A 21,687-nucleotide genomic window follows, 5' to 3' on the forward strand; every position below is an offset into this window, starting at 1 on the left:
CAGSTGAGAAATAATTCAAAAAATAACTGAGTACCCACAGCCTCAGCCTAGTTAGATAATTACATTTCTAGTAAAACATGCTTAAAATGTTCAAAATATTGTTTAAAACACATACAATAATTTACAACATAATAAAACTTGAAATCTAACATGCAGATGAAGCAAATGAAGGATATTACCTGCCAATAGAAAGAAACCTGAGGTAAGAATGAATCTCCATGGTTGTCCCATACTGTGCGCTGTTGGATGGTACTAGTGAACCAAATGTCCTGCACATAACACAGCTCGGACCAAACTGAGTGATTGACTTATAATGCAGACACACACACTGTGAGACCACAGCTCCAATACCCTTTTCACACTACTGAGGCAAGCTGGGCCAAACTGAACCGTGCTTGAAAGCATCTGAGCTAGCTAGTACCGTTTTATCTTGGGTCGGCACGATAGTGTGAAAAGGGACGCACACGCGGCCTCTAATCACAGTCTCATGATATCGGTCACACGAACACAACAGAGTTGTTTTTTTAACACCTGCAGTAACCACTCAGCCATTGAATTCTTTTTTGGGAGTTCAATACATCTGTGCCTATGGGAGATAAACTGGCCCTGTAGAAGTCTTTGTAGCTTAAACACACCATAGGTTCTGCTAATGGCACACATTTAATTGGATGTCAGCTAACATCACTGGTCCTAAGGTACAACCAATCATAAGTAATATATAAGTATATATATATATATATATATATATATATAATTATGATATACTGTATATATATATATATATATATATATATATATATATATATATATATATATATATATATATATATATATATATATATATATATATATATAAAGTTTTACAACCAAGAGGTATTCACCCRTTACTGTAATACAGAAGATATATATTTCTGTGTTGAAACACTCTTTAGTAAAAAGTCACCGTATAGATCAAACTTATCATGATTTTGATTAGATTCATTAGGATCCCCATTAGCCGACGCCAAGTTGTATATTTAAAAAAAAAAAAGTTTTCTCAGTTTTGTTTTTATTGCTACTTTATCAAATCTATTGTAACCCATTATACCCACATACCACACATACAACCTCACAATACTTTTCTACCGGCCGGCTATGCTATCCTTAAAGTACGGTCAAACTCAGAATACATTGCTTTAAAAAAAGAATTAAAAAAATTATGATTTCGTCAAACTCCGAATAATTTCCTTATTTTTAAGGTCAAACTCTGAATACTTTTCTACCTACTTTAAAGTACAGTCAAACTATGAATACTTTTCCTGTAGGCTATCACGTGATTATGTGGGCTTTAAAGTATAGTCAAACTCAGAATACTTTAAAGTGTGGTCAAACTCCGAATACCCACTATTGATCAATATTATCTGTCCAGATGAATTATTATAGGAAAAACAGTTCTGAAAACCTGAACCGCAAAATGTTGTGTATGAGGAGGACAAGAGATCTCTCACCATTAAGGCTCGGCTGGAAAACAGACAGTCCCTCACAGAGATTTTTTAATAAAGTATCTTAACTTTTTAAGCTGTGGCCAGACGGATTTTTGAGTCCAAGCCGGAGGAAACGGATCAACAAGTCAGGACACTCTCATCCGGGTCACGGCACCAACTTTTGTTGAAAATATGTTCCAAAGATTAAGGCAGGGACTATTTAATGATATAATAGAAAAATATTTAATGTGAAATTAAAGCAGCTGCTTCTATTAAATATGTTTCTATTATATCATGAAACAGTCCCTGCCATAATCTTTGGATCTAATTTTACACAACACAGCTCTTTGGAAAATATGGTGTTTGACCAAATACAATACTATTTATCTGTAAAGAAATTGACAACAGACTTTCAGCACGGTTATACAGAAGGGTACTCAACATGTACTGCATTACCATAAATCACTGATGATTGGTTGAAAGAAATTGATAATTTGAAGATTGTGGAAGCTGAACTGTTAGATGTCAGTGCAGCCTTTGATATTATTGACCATAACCTGTTGTTGAGAAAAATATATGTTTTATGGCTTTTCAACCTCTGCCATTTTGTGTATTCAGAGCTATCTATCTAATAGAACTCAAAGGGTTTTCTTTAATGGAAGCCTCTAATGTCAAACATGCAGGGTGTGGTGTACTGCAGGGCAGCTCTCTAGGCCCTCTACTCTTTTCTATTTTTACCAATGACCTGCCACTGGCATTAAACAAAGCCTGCGTGCCCATGTATGCTGATGATTCAACCATATACGTGTCAGCAACCACAGCTAATGAAGTCAATTACCCTGAATCTGGTAATGAACGGTCTGGCTGTCAAACAAGTTGAGGAGACTGAATTACTTGGTGTTACCTTAGATCAGAAACTGTCATGGTCAAAACATATAGATTCAATGGTTGTAAAGATGGGGAGAGGTATGCCCATAATAAAGAGATGCTCTGCTTTTTTGACACCACACTCCAAAAAGTTCTGCAGGCTCTAGTTTTGTCTTGATTATTGTCCAGTCATGTGGTCAAGTGCTGCAAAGAAAGACCTAGTTAAGCTGCAGCTGGTCCAGAACAGAGCGGCACGTCTTGCTCTTCATTGTAATCAGAGGGCTGATATAAATACTATGCATGCCCGTCTCTCTTGGCTAATAGTTGAGGAGAAACTGCATCACTTCTTCTTTTTATAAGAAACAATAATGTGTTGAAAATTTCAAAAAATGTACATAGTCAACTTACACACATTTCTGACACACAACTTACCCCACCAGACATGCCACCAGGGGTCTTTCACAGTCCCCAAATCCAGAACAAAATCAAGAGAGCGTACAGTATTACACAGAGCCGTTATTGCATGGAACTCCCTTCCATCTCATTTTACTCAAATGAACAGCAAACCTGGTTTTAAAAAACTGGTAAAGCAACACCTCGCGGACCAACGCCTCTCCCCTATCTTGATCTAGATATTGTGTGTATGTATTGACATGTAGGCTATGTGTGCCATTTTTAAATTAATTTAGTTCTGTCCTTGAGCTGTTCTTGTCTATTTATGTTCTCTATTATGTAATGTTTAATTTTTTTTTTGTGGACCCCAGGAAGAGTAGCCGATGCTTTTATAACAGCAAATGGGGATCCTAATAAAATGCCAAAAAAACCTTCCTGTATGTCGACACTCTAATCAAACAAGGATGTGGTTTTTGGATGATCCCCTACTTTGCATGTCATTGATCCATGTCTTGCGTGACAGATCTTCATCATCATCATCATTGATCCACCATCAACATTACAATTCAGAAAACGTCTCAGATAACCCCAATGAATTGTTGTTAGTAATGAAACAGTGGTTTTCGTGACAGTATGTTTATTTGACAAATAAAAATATATTTCCTCTAATATAGTAATATATAAGTCAACATACCTACTCAGTGCAGCCAGAAGATCAAACAAACAATTGTTAAAGTTATGGTAATTTTAAGGTAATTGTTTTAAAATCTAAACAGCAGTCAACAACATGGGAGACTCCTAAGTCTTGTACGCGGTGGTGTAGTGGAGTGTAAGCACTATTTCCTCACATTTTGTATTTTAACACAAACATTTAGCCACCTATCATGGAAAAATGGTTATAAATTACAAGGAACGTTACTTTATTCCCGACGAATGGCGTTTAACCACCTTTTTTATTTAGTACATCACTGGTTGTACGAATTACTCCAGATGCTGAGGATGACGATGAAGCTGAAGGTGATGAAGATGCAGTAGACGCCAAACAGCAGCCGGTCGAGGATGTAGCCCACCTGCAYCCAGTCCTGGGAGATCTGGTTCCCGTCCACATGCTGGACCACATGGATGCGGATGGACTGCAGGTCATTACCCAGCTTCCTCAGCTCCGCCAGGGCTGGATCGCCTGCCTCTGCCCACATCTCAGCTGGTTCTCCTTTTTGAACCTGTCTCTCCACCGACACTAGAGGGCAGACTTTCAAGTCTGTTACTTAGAGAAAAGAGGGAAGGAAGGGAGAAATGAGAAATGATGAATATACCTCCTAATGACACAAATTATTGACTTACGTGGGAAGTACAATTCTGTCAAAGGTCGGACCTTAGACTAGTCAAATGGCTGGAAACATTTCTCAGAGTGATACCTGCATTTCTGATACTGTTCAGGCCTGTGATTGAATGCTTCACTATATTGCATTGGGTTGGACAAGACAAGGATCTGCTAATTGCCTGAACGTCTGTGTAATTGTAACTCCCTGGAAGGATCAGATCAGGGGTACCTCCTGAAACTGGATTGAGGATGATCTTGTCCTCTCTTGAATTCTGAGGCAGCCAGACGAGGGTGCCCATGAAGCGCAGGACGAGCACTCGGACCCAGCCAGGCACTGGGTGGAAGTTACTGGAGCCGACCAGGAGGTTGGTGATGAGAATAGTCTCCAGCAGGCTGGCCACCATCAGAGCCAAACAGATGGCGAAGAACACATCTGCATGGGCGGGAGGAGGAGGAGGGAGGTGAATAGAGGAAAATATTCAGCAACTCTTAGGAGGACAAAGGAAGTGGACTTCAAAATGATACTTACCCTAACCAGCTAATCCAATAACACAAAGTAAACATCTACATCTACATTTATGACTTATATGGTGTTCCCAGTACACATGTTTTCATACTCACTTATCAGTGGAATGGTGCTACCTGTGACGGGCAGAAGGTCATTCACGATGAGCAGGAAGACAGAGTAGCCAAAAATAAGGCTCATCTTGAAGGAGGAGCGGTCCACGTTCTGGGGAGGCAACAGGAAGCTGAAGAGATCCACAGTGATGAGGAAGCAGCTGGGGATCAGGAGGTTCAGCACGTAGAGGGTTGCTCTGCGCCTCAGGACAATCTACAGTTCAGAGACAAAATGGTGAATGACAACCTGCAAGGGTGATTTGGTGTCGTGCAATATATTCCCATTTCAGATAAGACAAAGCCATATATAGCTGGGTTAGCATCCTATGTGTGAAACAGGAAGTACTCTCTGAAACAAAAGTCAACGTTCTGTAGTGTAGAGCCAAATGAATGGCGTCTGAGAAATTGCAGTGCTTTGGGTTCGTACGTAGAAGCAGAGCTCATCATAGGGGTTGCTTTCTTCTTGATTGAATGWTGATAACTTGAACTTGCTGGATTTGATGTCCATCAGCTCCCACTCCCCTTCGGTGGACAACACGCTAATGGAGCGTTTCAGGATGTCCTCCACCTTCCTCCCTAAGATAATCCTTATGTCCGACACTGCAGGGGAGATAAAGGAATGGGACATACTGGGATGAATGTGCTGAACCTATATGGAAGCAGAACATGATCTGTACTGAGGGGATGGTAAACTTGGGCCTAATAGCAAACAGATCCCTTGGTTGACACCGAGTAATATATCAAATACTTCAATGGACTCAGTGGACAACCCTGTTTCATACCTATCATTTCAGATCACAAGAGAGAGTCAGGATGTTTTTTGGGGAGAGAAGGAGCGATGGGTTTGGCATCGGACCCTTATTGTCAAGTTAGTCCTAAAGCGTGGTTGCGTTGACGTCTTACCGTGGTGGATGTAGGATCTGAAGGTGAAGGTGCAGTTCTGGACGTCAAAGGGGAAGGTGTAGATGTCCAGTTTACAGGAGCTAACCACTCTGACAGGGTTGGCGTCTCGCACTATACCAGTRTGCTTAATGTACACATAAGGGACRATGGGAGCTGTGCTTTGATCCATACTGTGAGACAGGGTGAAATATGGGGACGACTTAAAACCATGGGCATGATATAAATCATATGTTTTATATTCCTTAATCTTGACTGAATCAGTCACTAGTGCAATAAAAAGGGACAGAATTAAAGTGTTTGTTAAGATGTCCGCTCTCCCGCAGAATTCTAATTAGCATAATACAAAGATCTGTCTGTTTAAGATAGAGATATATTTTTTTGCGTGGGCTGCGTCTCAATCCACCACATCTGCCAATGACGGCTTTCAGCATTTGCGGTGGAAGGTGGCCGGACTCAGCGATGTTTGTCGGAACGTTATACATCTCTAAAATTGTTCCTCTCACTAAGACGTCTGTGGAGTCCGAACAAATTAATATGACCACTCTATAGAAAGATGAGACTCTCACAAATATGTTGGTGTACTCCGTTTTGCTCTACGACGCCCACAAGTGTCACGAGACTTGTTTGAAGTTGATACTGCCGATCTGCCAAATTCTGTGCGAACAGTTTGGGCTACGCCTCTATCGAAAGGTGAGACTCTCACGAACAGGTCGCTTGTTTGGCTCTAGGACACTTACAAGCATTACAAGACTCATCTGAAGGTACATATATATATATATATATATATATATACAGTATATTTATGGAAGCAGTGGTGTAAAGTACTTAAGTAAAAATACTTAATAATACTACTAAGTAATCTTTTGGGTACTTAACTATTTATATTTTTGACAACTTTTACTCCATTTCATTCCTAATGAAAATGATGGACTTTTTAGGTACAGTTTCCCAGACACCCAAAAGTACTCGTTTTGAATGCCCCTATCAAGACAACATCCCTGGTCATCCCTACTGCCTCTGATCTGGCGGACTCACTCATTTTACTTTTACTTTAAATACTTAAGTATATTTAAAACCAAATACTTTTAGACTTATACTCAAATATTATTTTACAGGGTGACTTTCACTTTTACTTGAGTCATATCTCTACCCATTTATTAACTGTTCAATTCAAAATGGCGCCGGAGGAGATGGCTGCCGTTTTACGGTCCCCTAACCTATTGTGGAATTGTGTGTGTTTTTTCACATTATTTGTAACTTATTTTGTATAATGTTTCTGCCACCGTCTCTTATGACTGAAAAGAGATTCTAGACATATGGACAGCGATTCCTCTCCTTGTAGTGGAAGAATATTTTTTATTTAATGAGTCGGACGCGTAGGATTTACTCCAGACACTCGACAAGGAACTCATCCCACTAATTCGCAGGAGAAAGAGACGAAGATATCGGAGATATCAGGGGGCTTTCTAAGGATCCTACGGCGAGTGGGTAATCTGCCTTTACTGTCGGTCCTATTAGCCACTGTCAAATCATTGGATAATAAAATAGACAAACTACGAGCACGTATATCCTACCAACGGGACATTAAAAACTGTAATATCTTATGTTTCACAGAGTCGTGGCTGAACGAAGACATGAATAACATACAGCTGGTGGGTTTCCTGCTTTTTCAGAAGGATAGAACAGCCACCGCTTGTAAGACAAGGGATGGCGGTCTATGTATATTTGTAAACAACAGCTGGTACACGAAATCTAAGGAAGTCTCGAGGTTTTGCTCGCCTGAGGTAGAGTATCGCATGATAAGCTGTAGACCACACTATTTACCAAGAGAGTTTTCATCTATATTCTTCATAGCTGTCAATATACCACCAAAAACTGATGCTGGCACTAAATCGGCACTCAATGAGCTGTATACGGCTAGAAGCGAACAGGAAAAGGCTCATCCAGAGGCGGTGCTCCTAGTGGCCGGAGACTTTAATGCAGGGAAACTTAAATCTGTTTTACCTCAGTTCTACCAGCATGTTAAATGTGCAMCCAGAGGGAAACAAACTCTAGACCACCTTTACTCCACACACAGAGATGTGTACAAAGGTCCCCCTCGCCATCCATTTGGCACATCTGACCATAATTCTATCCTCCTCATTCCTGCTTACAAGCAAAACTACAGTAGGAAGCACCAGTGACTCGGTCAATAAAAAGTGGTCAGATGAAGCAGATGCTAAGCTACAGGACTGTTTTGCTAGCACAGACTGGAATATGTTCCAGGATTCTTCCGATGGCATTGAGGAGTATACCACATCAGTCACTGGCTTCATCAATAAGTGCATTGATGATGTCGTCTCCACTGTGACTGTACGTACATACCCCAACCAGAAGCCATGGATTACAGACAACATCCGCACTGAGCTAAAGGGTAGAGTTGCCTCTTTCAGGGAGCGGGACTCTAACCTGGAAGCTTATAAGAAATCCCGCTAAGCCCTCCGACGAACCATCAAACAGGCAAAGTGTCAATACAGGACAAAGATTGAATCGTACTACACCGGCTCCGACGCTCGTCGGATGTGGCAGGGCTTGCAAACTATTACAGGCTACAATGGGAAGCACAGCCACGAGCTGCCCTGTGACACAAGCCTACCAGACGAGCTAAATTACTTCTATGCTCACCTCGAGGCAAGCAACACTGAAACAAGCATGATATCATCAGCTGTTCTGGACGACTGTGTGATCACGCTCTCCGTAGCTAATGTGAGTAAGACCTTTAAACAGGTCAACATTCACAAGGCTGTAAGAACAGACGGATTACCAGGATGTGTACTCCGAGCATGCTCTGACCAACTGGCAAGTGTCTTCACTTCACTTATCAAAAAAGAGATGATTGTGGACTACAGGAAAAGGAGGACCGAGCACGCCCTCATTCTCATCGACGGGGCTGTACTTGAGCGGGTTGAGAGTTTCAAGTTCCTTGATGTCCACATCATCAACAAACTATCATGGTCCAAACACACAAGGACAGTCGTGAAGAGGGCACGACAAAGTCTATTCCCCCTCAGGAGACTGAAAAGATTTGGCATGGGTCCTCAGATCCTCAAAAAGTTCTACAGCTGCACCGTCGAGAGCATCCTGACTGGTTGCATCACTGCCTGGTATGGCAACTGCTCGGGCCTCCGACCGCAAGTCACTACAGAGAGTAGTGCATAGGGCACAGCACATTACTGGGGCCAAGCTTCCTGCCATCCAGGACCTCTATACCAGGCGGTGTCAGAGGAAGGCCCTTAAAATTGTCAAAGACTCCAGCCACCCTAGTTATAGACTGCTCTTTCTGTTACCGCACAGCAAGCGGTACCAGAGCGCCAAGTCTAGGTCCAAAAGGCTTCTTCACAGCATTTACCCCCAAGCCATAAGACTTCTGAACAGCAAATCAAATAGCTACCCAGATTATTTGCATTGCCCCACCCCTCTTTTAGTCACTAACTCTACCTACATGTACATATTACCTCAATTACCTTAACTAACCATTGATTCTGTACCGGTACCCCCTGTATATAGCCTCGCTATTGTTTTTAGTGCTGCTCTTATTAGTTACTTATTTAAAAAATATATATTATTTACTTATCTATTTTTTACTTAATTATTTTTCTTTAAACTGCATTGTTGGGTTAAGTGCTTGTAAGTAAGCATTTCACTGTAAGGTCTATCTATACCTGTTGTATTYGGCACATGTGACAAATACAATTTGATTTGATTTGAGTCATGTTCTATTAAAGTATCTTTACTTTTGGGTTCTTTTCCACCACTGCATGGAAGCAGTTTTAAATAGGTTAAATATTGGTCTAAACATTTTCACATTCCCTGATCTAGTAAAAAAAACTGTTTTTCCATGAATTAATCTGTTATTCAATATGTACTGTACCTACAGTATGGGCTAATAGCAGTAAGACCAAATTCAATGTTCCATCAAAAAAATAAGTATATCGTATCTATATAGACTATAGAGATGTTTAACTCACAATTCATTGATTACCACATCTGGTGACCAGAACCTTTCCCTGGGGAGAGAAATATTGGTAGAGCCGCATTGGACTGGGTCCCAGCTGAAAAATTCATTCTCCCATTCCTGAAACAACACATTAGCAACAATACAATATGTTTGTAAGCAGCATTCAAAATTATAATATGATGTTTTGGATTCTGATACATTCAAAGATACATTTTTTTGTTTGTTTGTTTTAACATAATTATCTATCACTATTGCCTTCCAGTACATATTGGTGCCTGAACAAATATGAAGTAATGTGAAGTAACGTCCTTAACACAGGTGCTGTAGGAAAATAAAAAAAACCAAAGTGCACATTGAAAATGACTCCCATACACTGTGTACATATACTTGCAAAAATAATAAAATAATACGTTTACCTTCACCAGCCAAATGTATGTGTTCAACAGTTGTGCTTTTTCTTCCTGAGAAGAKAATTACTTTTTGTTGTAGGATACAAAGTAAAGGCAATAAAGTAAACATTTTCAATAAATCTACAAAACATGATGTGGAGGAACATTCAGAACTATATAGCACATGTCAAATACATTGATGGATTTAATGGTATGTCTCCTCAGGTGAACTAGTTGAAAGGGATGCTGTCCTACTACTCCTTACCACACCCAGGATGCCGTAGAGAGTGAAGTACATGCTGATGTTGGTGGGGGTTGARRGGTTCATGACAGGTCGTATGGAGTACAACTTCATSACGTTCTCCAGGGCGGCCAGAAGGGATATGGTGTTGGGGTTGGTGCAGTTCACCACTATCTTACACCTCAGGCATGGCGCTGGGGAAACAATGGTAACCATGSTGCTTTATATTGVKDTKTTGATATGGTCCTRTGTTCCTCAGTTAGTAGAACATGGCAGTTGCAAYGCCAGAGTTGTGGKTTCAATTCCCACRGAGGACCAGGATGAGAATGTATTCACTCASTACTGTATGTYGCTCTGGATAMGAGAATCTGTTTAATGAGGTCAAATATCTCAACATCTTCAGTGAAAAGTCTTTCATTTGACCAACTAATGGGGTTCTTGCGTATTGTAGATATCATTATTAGAATCTTCTTAGAATGATGAAGACCTTGCTACTTTTTCATATGATAGTGAAATGAATTGACTCTAACCCTACAAATGCATTATGTCATGAACTTGATCGCTAAAGTAACAGCTACCCCAAGTAATATCAAAAAGAAAACATAAACGAAATAATATATTAACGCCAACTTTTACTCAACTAGAATATTTTAACTTTACTTAACATAATTTAGTTGACTTTACTAATTTTTCCCCGTGTACAAGCTGTACCTACCCTGTACCATCATGCAGCAGATGATGAACAGAACCTGGTGGGAACGGACCGACCATCGTTGAGACTGAAATAGTCATTTAAAAAAATTCACTGTTAGGTTCAAAGGTCAAATGATATATTAGATATATACGGTCCATTGTTTAGTGTATGTTTGATAATTAACACAATGTGTATAACACCATGAATTACTTTATGAATTCACAACTTAATTAACCTCAAATGACACTTAACAAACGTTTTGAGAAATTACAGTAATGCATTGAAGCACAACAGACAGGCACAAAACATGTGTAAGGTACAACCCCCATATGTAACGAAAGGCATTAGAATGAAAGATATTTACCCCCGTTTTGGAAAAATCCTTGGCTGCCATCAAACAGCAAGCTGCAAGTTTTTGCAAACTACTGTTGACCGTTTCAATCCTACAGTTTGGCTGAAGAACTATCTAGAGCAAAGCTTTGTTACCTYACTCCCATAACGATGGCATCTCTTCACCAGCTGCAACACATTTTATATATACAGACTAATTTGCATAGTTAAACACTTATGTTGATGTATTGTCATATCATAAGTTGCTGTTGGAAAWTCCACAGAAAATCTTACAGCTCCAGACTATTTTCAACTTTGAACACAAATCTACGGACACAAAGATCTCTGATACCTTAGAAGTGACACAAAGATTTAGTGATTTCTTGATTCTACAATAAACTAAACATAGGACTTGTAAAAAACAAAAAAACAATATTCCTAGCAAACAGAGAAGACCATGAGTGAGATCCATAAACCTTGGAGCAAATGAGGTGGTCAGGAGAGCAGGTGAACTCTTGTGGTACAGAGCTACTTTACCTGCAGGTGGTTGGATTCAAAACAGGCGTGAGCCACAGTAAATGGCTGTGGTGGAGGGTGAAGTTGCCCATAGAAGCTGATCCTGGGTCAGTGTATCATTTTCCACACTAATGGTTAAGGTTAGGATTGGTGGAGGAGAAGCTGATCCTAGATCTGTACCTAGGGGACATTTCACCCCAGAGCTGTGGTGTACCAACCTATGCAACAAGTGCAACCAGTGGGCATCGGACGATAGTGTACCACAGCTCTGCAGACAATACACGTACTGGGCTATGGAAATGAGCTGGGGGTTCACCTCAGCACACGAAGGAACAGGTGTCCCAATGTCCCCCCATTCAGCTCTCCCACCCAAATCATTTGTTATATAACTTGTGCTATTAATTGTATGGTTATGTTTATTCTCTATCTCGTGTCTGATACAACATAGAGGCTGATAATTTAATTATAGACGGGCGATAATATGAGTCCTGGAATTATTTCATGACTTAAGGAAAGATGGATGGAGAGAGAGAGAGAGGTATGGAGAGCAAAGGAAGAGGGGAGATAAAGAGAGAAAGAAAGAGAGAAAGAAATAATGAGAGATAAAGAGAGAGAGAAAGAAAGAGAGMGGGTAGGAAAGACAAGGGTAAGAAGAGCACATGCACAGTATTAAGAGCTTTAGTATCAATGGAACCTAATCAACAAGCAGTGTTGAAAAAAGTACTCATTTTCATATGAAGTAAAAGTAAAGAATATGAGTAAAATGGGATCCCCCAGTAAAATTCTACTTGAGTAAATGTTTAAAAGTATTTGTTTTCAAATATACGTCAGAATCAAAGTACATGGAATTGCTCAAATCTAAAATGATATATCATTTCAAATTCCTCATATTAAGCAAACCAGACAGCACCATTTTCTTGTTTTGATTTATTTATGGATAGCCAGGGGTACACTCCAACACTCAGGCCGAATTTACACGTTTTGTATATGTGTTTATTGAGTCCTCCAGATCAGAGGCAGTAGGGATGACCAGGGATGTTGTCTTGACAAGTGTGTGAATTGGACCATTTTCCTGTCAAAATGTACTTTTGGGTGTCAGGGAAAATGTATGAAGAAAAAGTACATTATTTTCTTTAGTAATAAGTCAAAGTAAAAGTTGGCAAAAATATAAATATTAAAAGAAAGTGCATATACCTACTAAAAACTCTTAAGTAGTACTTTAAAGTATTTTTACATAAGTACTTTACACCACTGTCAATAATAATAATATGGCTAAGGTTATTCATAAGGGACATTGGCAACATCCAAAAATGACAACTTGTATCATGCAACATAGTATACTATATTGTTTCAAGTTGGTAAAACCTCACCATTCAGCTAATGCTGCAGGCTACCACCTATTGCCAAAATGTATCATTCTCAGTAATATAATAACATTCAATTCCTCTAAAATTAGTAATCACTTTTTAATAAGGTATTTTTAGAGGACATTTTTACTTAAAAAAACCTTGACAGATTAACACCTTTCTGTTTACACTGAACAATATAACCATTATACATTATACAATTAGTCGAGGTAATATGTACTGTACATGTAGGTAGAGTTAAAGTGACTATGCATAGTATAAACAGAGAGTAGCAACAGCGTAAAAGAGGGGTCTGGGTAGCCATTTGATTAGCTGTTCAGGAGTCTTATAGCTTGGGGGTAGAACTCTGTTAAGATTCCTTTGGTCCTCTACTTGGCGACTGGTACCGCTTGCCGTACGGTAGCAAAGAGAAAATCTATGACTAGGTGGCTGGAGTCTTTGACAATTTTTAGGCCTTCCTCTGACACTGCCTGGTATAGAGGTCCTGGATGGCAAGAAGCTTGGTCCCTGTGATGTACTAGCCGTACTCATTACTCTCTGTAGTGCCTTGCGGTCTAGTAGTGCCTTGAGGCCAAGCAGCTGCCATACCAGGCAGTGATGCAACCAGTCAGGATGCTCTCCGATGGTGCAGCTGTAGAACCTTTTGAGGATCTGAAGACCCATGCCAAATCTTCAGTCTCCTGAGGGGAATAGGCTTTGTCGTGCCTCTTCACGACTGTCTTAGTGTGTTCAGAATATGATAGTTTGTTGGTGATGTGGACACCAGGAACTTGAAGCTCTAACCTTTTCTACTACAGCCCTTTCGATGAGAAGGGGAGTGCTCGGTCCTCCTTTTAATGTAGTCCACAATTTGTCTTGATCACATTGAGGGAGAGGTTGTTGWCCTGGCACCACAAGACCAGGTTTTTAACCCTTCTCCCTATAGTCTGTCTCATTGTTKTCGGTGATCAGGCCTACCATTGTTGTGTCATCGGCAAACTTGATGATGGTGTTGGAGTCGTGCCTGGCCATGCATTCATGAGAGAACAGGGAGTACAGGAGGGGACTGAGCACACACCCCTGAGGGGCCCTTGTGTTGAGAATCAGCGTTGCGGATGTGTTGTTCCCTACCCTTACCACCTGGGGGAGGCACGTCAGGAAGTCCAGGATCCAGTTGGAGAGGGAGGTTTTTATTCCCAGGGTCCTTAGCTTGGTGATGAGCTTTGAGGGCACCATGGTGTTGATTGCTGAGCTGTAGTCAGTGAATAGCATTCTCACATAGGTGTTTCTTTTATTCAGATGGGAAAGGGCAGTCTTGAGTGCAATAGAGATTGCATCATCTGTGGATCTGTTGGGGCAGTATGCAAATTGGAGTGGATGTTAGTATTACAGATATCAGTCAGGGAGAGGTTGAAAATGTCAGTGAAGACACTTGCCAGTTGGTCAGGGCATACTTGGAGTACACGTCCTGGTAATCTGTCTGGCCCTGCAGCCTTGTGAATGTTGACCTGTTTAAAGGTCTTACTCACATCGGCTACGGAGAGCGTGATTACTCAGTCGTCCGGAGCAGCTGGTGCTCTCATGCATGTTTCAGTGTTACTTGCCTCGAAGCGAGCATACAAGTAATTTAGCTCATCTGGTAGGTTCATGTCACAGGGCAGCTCGTGGCTGTGCTTCTCTTTATAGTCTGTAATAGTTTGCAAGCCCTGCCACATCCAATGAGCGTTGGAGCCGGTGTAGTACGATTCAATCTTAGTCCTGTATTGCCGCTTTGCCTGTTTGATGGTTCGTCGGAGTGCTTAGCGGGATTTATTTTAAGCTTCCGGGTTAGAGTCCCACTCCTTGAAAGCGGCAGCTCTATCCTTTAGCTCAGTGTGGATGTTGCCTGTAATTCATGGCTTCTGGTTGGGGTATGTACGTACTGTCATTGTCGGGACGACATCATCTATGCACTTATCGATGAAGCCAGTGGCTGATGAGGTGTACTCCTCAATGCCATCAGAAGAATCCCGGAACATATTCCAGTCTGTGCTAGCAAAACAGTCCTGTAGCTTAGCATCTGCTTCATCTGACCGAGTCAGTGGTGCTTCCTGCTTTAGTTTTTGCTTCTAAGCAGGAATCAGGAGGATAGAATTATGGTCAGATTTGCCAAATGGATGGCAAGGGAGAGCTTTGTACACGTCTCTGTGTGTGGTGTAAAGGTGGTCTAGAGGTTTTTCCTCTGGTTGCACATTTAACATGCTGATAGAAATTAGGTCAAACATATTTAAGTTTCCCTGCATTAAAGTACCCGGCGACTAGGAGCACCGCCTCTGGATGAGCCTTTTCCTGTTCGCTTCTAGCCGTATACAGCTCATTGAGTGCGGATTTAGTGCCAGCATCAGTTTTTTGTGGTATATAGACAGCTATGAAGAATATAGATGTAAACTCTCTTGGTAAATAGTGTGGTCTACAGCTTATCATGAGATACTCTACCTCAGGTGAGGTGCAAATCCTACAAATCCTCGAGGCTTCCTTAGATTTCGTGCACCAGCTGTTGTTTACAAATGTACATAGGCCGCCGCCCCTTGTCTTACCAGAGGCCCCTGTTCTATCCTGCCGAAAACCCACCAGCTGTATGTTAATCATGTCGTCGTTCAGCCAAGACTCTTTGAATTGTACGTTGGCTAATAGGACCGATGGTAAAGGTAGATTACCCTCTCTGCAACGGATCCTTACAAGGCACCCGGACTGTTATCCAGGATATCTCAGTATTTTCCTCCTGTGAATGACGGGGATGAGGGCCTTGTCGGGTGTCTGGAGTAAATCCTTCCCGTCCGACTCGTTGAAGAAGAATTCCTCCAGTATGGGGTGAGTAATCGCTGCCCTAATATCAAGAAGCTCTTTTCGATCATAAGACCCGGTCGCAGAAATATTATGTACAAAATAAGTTACAAATAAGGCGAAAAAAGCTGCCCACTGCACTGAGGCTAGGAAACACTGTCACCACTGATAAATCTGCTCTTCTATTTTTACCAATGACCTGCCACTGGCATTAAACAAAGCCTGTGTGTCTATGTATGCTGATGATTCAACCATGTCCGTTTCAGCAAACACAGCTAATGAAGTCACTGAAACAAGGAGTTGTAGTCAGATTTGGAATGGGTTGCCAGTAACAAACTGGAACTGAACATCTCTAAAACTAAGAGCATTGTATTTGATACAAATCATTCCCTAAGTTTGAGACCTCAGCTGAATCTTGTAATGAAAGTGTGGCTGTTGAACAATTTGAGGAAACGAAATCACTTGGTGTTACCTTAGATTGTAAACTGGTATGGTCAAAACACATAGATTCAATGGTTGTAAAGATTTGTTATTATTTTTATTTCACCTTTATTTAACCAGGTAGGCCAGTTGAGAACAAGTTCTCAGTTACAACTGTAACCTGGCCAAGATAAAGCAAAGCAGTGCGACAAAAACAACAACACAGAGTTACACATAGAATAAACAAACGTACAGTCAATAACACAATAGACAAAAAGAAAGTCTATATACTGTGTGTGCAAATGGCGTGAGGAGGTAAGGCAATAAATAGGCCATAGTAGGGAAGTAATTACAATTTAGCAGATTAACACTGGAGTGATAGATGTGCAGATGATGATGTGCAAGTAAAAATACTGGTGTGCAAAAGAGCAGAAAAGTAAATAAAAACAATATGGGGATGAGGTAGGTAGATTGGATGGGCTATTTACAGATGGGCTATGTAAAGCTGCAGCGATCAGTTAGTTGCTCAGAGAGCTGATGTTTAAAGTTAGTGAGAGAAATATAAGATGGGGAGAGGTATGTCCATAATAAAGAGAGGCTTGCTTTTTGACACCACATTTCAAACAGTCCTGCAGACTCTAGTTTTGTCTTGATTATTGTCCAATCATGTGGTCAAGTGCTGCCAAAGAAAGACCTAGTTAAGCTGCAGCTGGCCCAGAACAGAGCGGCACGTCTTGCTCTTCATTGTAATCAGAGGGCTGATATAAATACTATGCATGCCAGTCTCTCTTGGCTAAGAGTTGAGGAGAGACTGACTGCATCACTTCTTCTTTTTTAGAAGAAACATTTCATATGTTGCAAATTCCAAATGGTTTTCCACAGTCAACTTACACAGCTTTGACACACCACACTTACTCCCACCAGAACATTGCCACCAAGGGGTCTTTTCACAGTCCCCAAATCCAGAACAAAATCAAGAAAGTGGTACAAATTATATAGAGCCATTATTGCCTGAAACTCACTTCCATCTCATATTTCTCAAATGAACAGCAAACCTGTTTTCAAAAACAAAGTAAAGCAACCACCTCATGGCACAATGCCTCTCCCCTATCATGACTTAGATATTGTGTGTATGTATTGACATGTAGTCTATGTGTGCCATTTTAATGCATGTAGTTCTGTCCTTGAGCTGTTCTTGTCTATTAATGTTCTGTGTTTTGTCATGTTTCATGTTTTGTGTGGACCCCAGAAGAGTAGCTGCTGCTTTGTAACAGCAAATGGAGATTCCTAATAAAAATACCCCAAAATAACTTCCTGTATGTCGACACTCAAATCAAACAAGGATGTGGTTTTTTGATGATCCCCTACTTTACGTGTCATTGATCCATGTCTTGCGTGACAGATTTCATCATCATCATCATCATCATTGATCCACCATCAACTTACAATTCAAAACTCTCAGATAACCCCAATGAATTGTTGTTAGTAATGAAACAGTGGTTTTCGTGACAGTATGTTTTTGACAAATAAAATATATTTCCTCTAATATAGTAAAATATAAGTCAACATACCTACTCAGTGCAGCCAGAAGATCAAACAAACGATTGTAAAGTTATTGAATTTTAAGGTAATTGTTTTTAATCTAAACAGCAGTTGACAACATGGTAGACTCTTAAGTCTTGTACGAGGTGGTGTAGTGGAGGGTAAGCACTATTTCCACACATTTTGTATTTTAACACAAACATTTAGCCACCTATACTGGAAAAATGCTAAGAAAATATAGGGAGCGTTACTTATTTCACAACGAATGGCGTTTAACCACCAATTTTTTATTTATTACATCACTGGTTGTACGAATTACTCCAGATGCTGAGGATGACGATGAAGCTGAAKGTGATGAAGATGCAGTAGACGCCAAACAGCAGCCGGTCGAGGATGTAGCCCACCTGCATCCAGTCCTGGGAGATCTGGTTCCCGTCCACATGCTGGACCATATGGAGGCGGATGGACTGCAGGTCATTGCCCAGCTTCCTCAGCTCCGCCAGGGCTGAATTGCCTGCCTCTGCCCACATCTCACCTGGTTCTCCTGTTTGAACCTGTCTCTCCACCGACACTAGAGGGCAKACTTTCAAGTCTGTTTGTTAGAGAAAAGAGGGAAGGAAGGGAGAAAGGAGACATTTTGAATGTACCTCCTAAAGAYGGAAATTATTAATGTACCTGGATAGTACAATACTGTCTAATCAAATGGCTGCAAASATTTCTCAGGGTGATACCTGCATTTATGTTACAGTTCAGGCCTATAATTGAATGCTTCACAATATTGCTTTGGGTTGGGACAAGACAAGACAAGGATCTGCTAATTGAATGAAAGTCTGTGTAATTGTAACTCCMTGGAAGGATCAGATCAGGGGTACCTCCTGCAACTGGATTGAGGATGATCTTGTCCTCTCTTGAATTCTGAGGCAGCCAGACGAGGGTGCCCATGAAGTGAAGGACGAGCACTCGGACCCAGCCAGGCACTGGGTGGAAGTTACTGGAGCCGACCAGGAGGTTGGTGATGAGAATAGTCTCCAGCAGGCTGGCCACCATCAGAGCCAAGCAGATAGCGAAAAACACATCTGCATGGGCAGGAGGAGGAGGGAGGTGAAGAGAGGAAAATATTCAGCCACTCTTAGGAGGACAAAGGAAGTGGACTTAAAAAAAAGACACTTCCCCTAACCAGCTAATTAAATAACACAAAGTGAACATCTACGACTTACGACAAAAATGGTGTTTCCAGTACACATGTTTTCATACTCACTTATCTTTTTTTGACCCCCTTTTCACGGTATCCAATTTGTAGTAGTTACAGTCTTGTCTCATCACTGCACCTCCCACACAGACTCAGGAGAGGCTAAGGTCGAGAGCTATGCATCCTCTGAAACACAACCCAACCTAGCCGCACTGCTTCTTGACACAATGCACATCCAACCCAGAAGCCAGCCTCACCAATGTGCCGTAGGAAACACCATACACCTGCACTGCACCCGGCCCGCCACAGGAGTCACTAGTGCATGATGAGACAAGGATTCCCTGCCAGCCAAACCCTCCCTAACCCGGACAACGCTCTGCGTCGCCCCATGGACCTCCCGGTCACCAGCCGGCTGCGGCAGAGCCTGGGCTCTGTTGCTGCGATGCAGTGCCTTAGACCACTGCGCCACCTGGGAGGCTCTCATACTCACTTATCAATGGTATGGTGCTTCCTGTGACTGGCAGCAGGTCATTCACGATGAGCAGGAAGACGGAGTAGCCAAAAATAAGGCTCATCTTGAAGGAGGAGCGGTCCACGTTYTGGGGAGGCAGCAGGAAGCTGAAGAGATCCACAGTGATGAGAAAGAAGCTGGGGATCAGGAGGTTCACCACATAGAGGGTTGCTCTGCGCCTCAGGAMAATCTACAGTTCAGAGACACAACGGTCAATGACAACCTTCAAGGGTGATTTGGTGTTATGCAATATATTCCCATTTCAGACATGACAAAGCCATAATTAGCTGGGTTAGCATCCTATGTGTGAAACAGGAAGTACTCTCTGAAACAAAAGTAATGCTAGAAATATAGAGAACTCAACGTTCTGTAGTAGTAGAGCCAAACTAATGGCGTCTGAGAAATTGCAGTGCTTTGGGTTCGTACGTGGAAGTAGAGCTCATCATAGGGGTTGCTTTCTCCCTGATCGAGTGCTGATAAATTTAACCTCCTGGATTTGATGTCCATCAGCTCCCACTCCCCTTCAGTGGACAACACGCTAATGGAGCGTTTCAGGATGTCCTCCACCTTCTTCCCTAAGATAATCCTTATGTCCGACACTGCAGGGGAGATTAAGGAATGGGTCATCCTGGGATGAATGCGCTGAATCTATATGGAAGCAGAACATGATCTGTACTGAGGGGATGGTAAACTTGGGCCTAATAGCAAACAGATCCCTTGGTTGACAMCGAGTAATATATCAAATACTTCAATGGACTCAGTGGACAACCCTGTTTCATACCTATCATTTCAGAACACAAGAGAGAGTCAGGATGTTTTTTGGGGAGAGAAGGAGCGAGGGGTTTGGCATMGGATCCTTATGTTCAAAGAAGTCCTAAATCATGGTTGCGTTGACRTCTTACCGCGGTGGATGTAGGAGTTGAAGGTGAAGGTGCAGTTCTGGACGTCAAAGGGGAAGGTGTAGATSTCCAGGTTACAGGAGCTAACCACTCTGACAGGTTCGGCGTCTCGCACTTTACCAGTGTGCTTAATGTACACATAAGGGATGAYGGGAGCTCTGTTTTCGTCCATACTGTAAAACAGGGTGAAATAGGGGGACAACTTCAAACCATGGTCATGATATAAATCACGTTTTATTTTTTTAAATAGTGACTGAATCAGTTACAAGTGCAATAAAAAGGGACAGAATTAAAATGTTTGTAAGGATATCCTTCCCCTCCAAAACTTGTCTGTTTAAGCTATATACTGTATATATRATTTTTTGCAAGGGCTATTTTATATGCTTTGCGTAAATCATGAAGTACTCTGAAACAATAGTAATGCTAGAAATATAGAGAACTCAACGTTTGGTAGTAGTAGAGCCAAATGAATGGCGTCTGAGTAATTGCAGTGCTTTGTTTCATGCATGTTAACATTAGAAGCCTCCTCCCTAAGTTTGTTTTATTCACTGCCTTAGCACACTCTACCAACCCGGATGTCCTAGCCGTGTCTGAATCCTGGCTTAGGAAGACCACCAAAAACCCTGACATTTTCATCCCTAACTATAACATTTTTCTGACAAGATAGAACCGCCAAAGGGKRCTTCTACTTTTAAAAATCCACCTTTCCAGAAACAAGTCTCTCAACGTTGCCRCTTGCTATAGACCACCTTCTGCCCCCAGCTGTGCCCTGGACACCATATGTGAATTGATTGCCCCCCATCTATCTTCAGAGCTTGTGCTGTTAGGTGACCTAAACTGGGACATACTTTAACTTCTCTTGGGTAGGGGGCAGCATTCGGAATTTTGGATGAAAAGCATGCCCAAATTAAACTGCCAGCTACTCATCCCCAGAAGATAAGACATGCATATTATTTGTAGATTTAGATAGAAAACACTCTGAAGTTTCTAAAACTGTTTGAATCATGTCTGTGAGTATAACAGAACTTATTTAGCAGGCGAAACCCAGATGTTTTTTGTTTTTGAGGTCACTCTCTTTTCAACCTCCTTCAAGATGGCGCGTACTTCTTCATTACACAAAGGAATAACCTCAACCAATTTCTAAAGACTGTTGACATCCAGTGGAAGCAGTAGAACTGCAAAAGAATGGTCCCTTAGAAACTCTGGTTTCCCAATTGAAATCTCA

The 21,687-nt window shown here is 41.4% G+C and overlaps 1 protein-coding gene and 1 pseudogene across 1 annotated transcript in view; both read right to left on the bottom strand.

The window, feature by feature from the left end:
* Nucleotides 1–3,426: 3,426 nt before the first annotated feature.
* On the bottom strand, nt 3,427–10,408 carry LOC139026725 (5-hydroxytryptamine receptor 3A-like; annotated as a pseudogene).
* Nucleotides 10,409–18,162: 7,754 nt separating this feature from the next.
* Nucleotides 18,163–21,687, bottom strand: part of LOC112078395 (5-hydroxytryptamine receptor 3A-like) — an 8,731-nt gene continuing 5,206 nt past the window's right edge. The window contains exons 3-7 of the mRNA XM_070442040.1: nt 20,466–20,635; nt 19,990–20,162; nt 19,543–19,753; nt 18,736–18,939; nt 18,163–18,455 (exon numbers count right to left, since the gene is read on the bottom strand). Of these exons, the coding sequence (XP_070298141.1) occupies nt 18,163–18,455; nt 18,736–18,939; nt 19,543–19,753; nt 19,990–20,162; nt 20,466–20,635 (1,051 nt within the window). The remainder of the gene's footprint in view (nt 18,456–18,735; nt 18,940–19,542; nt 19,754–19,989; nt 20,163–20,465; nt 20,636–21,687) is intronic.

This window comes from Salvelinus sp. IW2-2015, unplaced genomic scaffold (genome assembly GCF_002910315.2).
Source record: "Salvelinus sp. IW2-2015 unplaced genomic scaffold, ASM291031v2 Un_scaffold5624, whole genome shotgun sequence".
NCBI lineage: Eukaryota > Metazoa > Chordata > Actinopteri > Salmoniformes > Salmonidae > Salvelinus > Salvelinus sp. IW2-2015.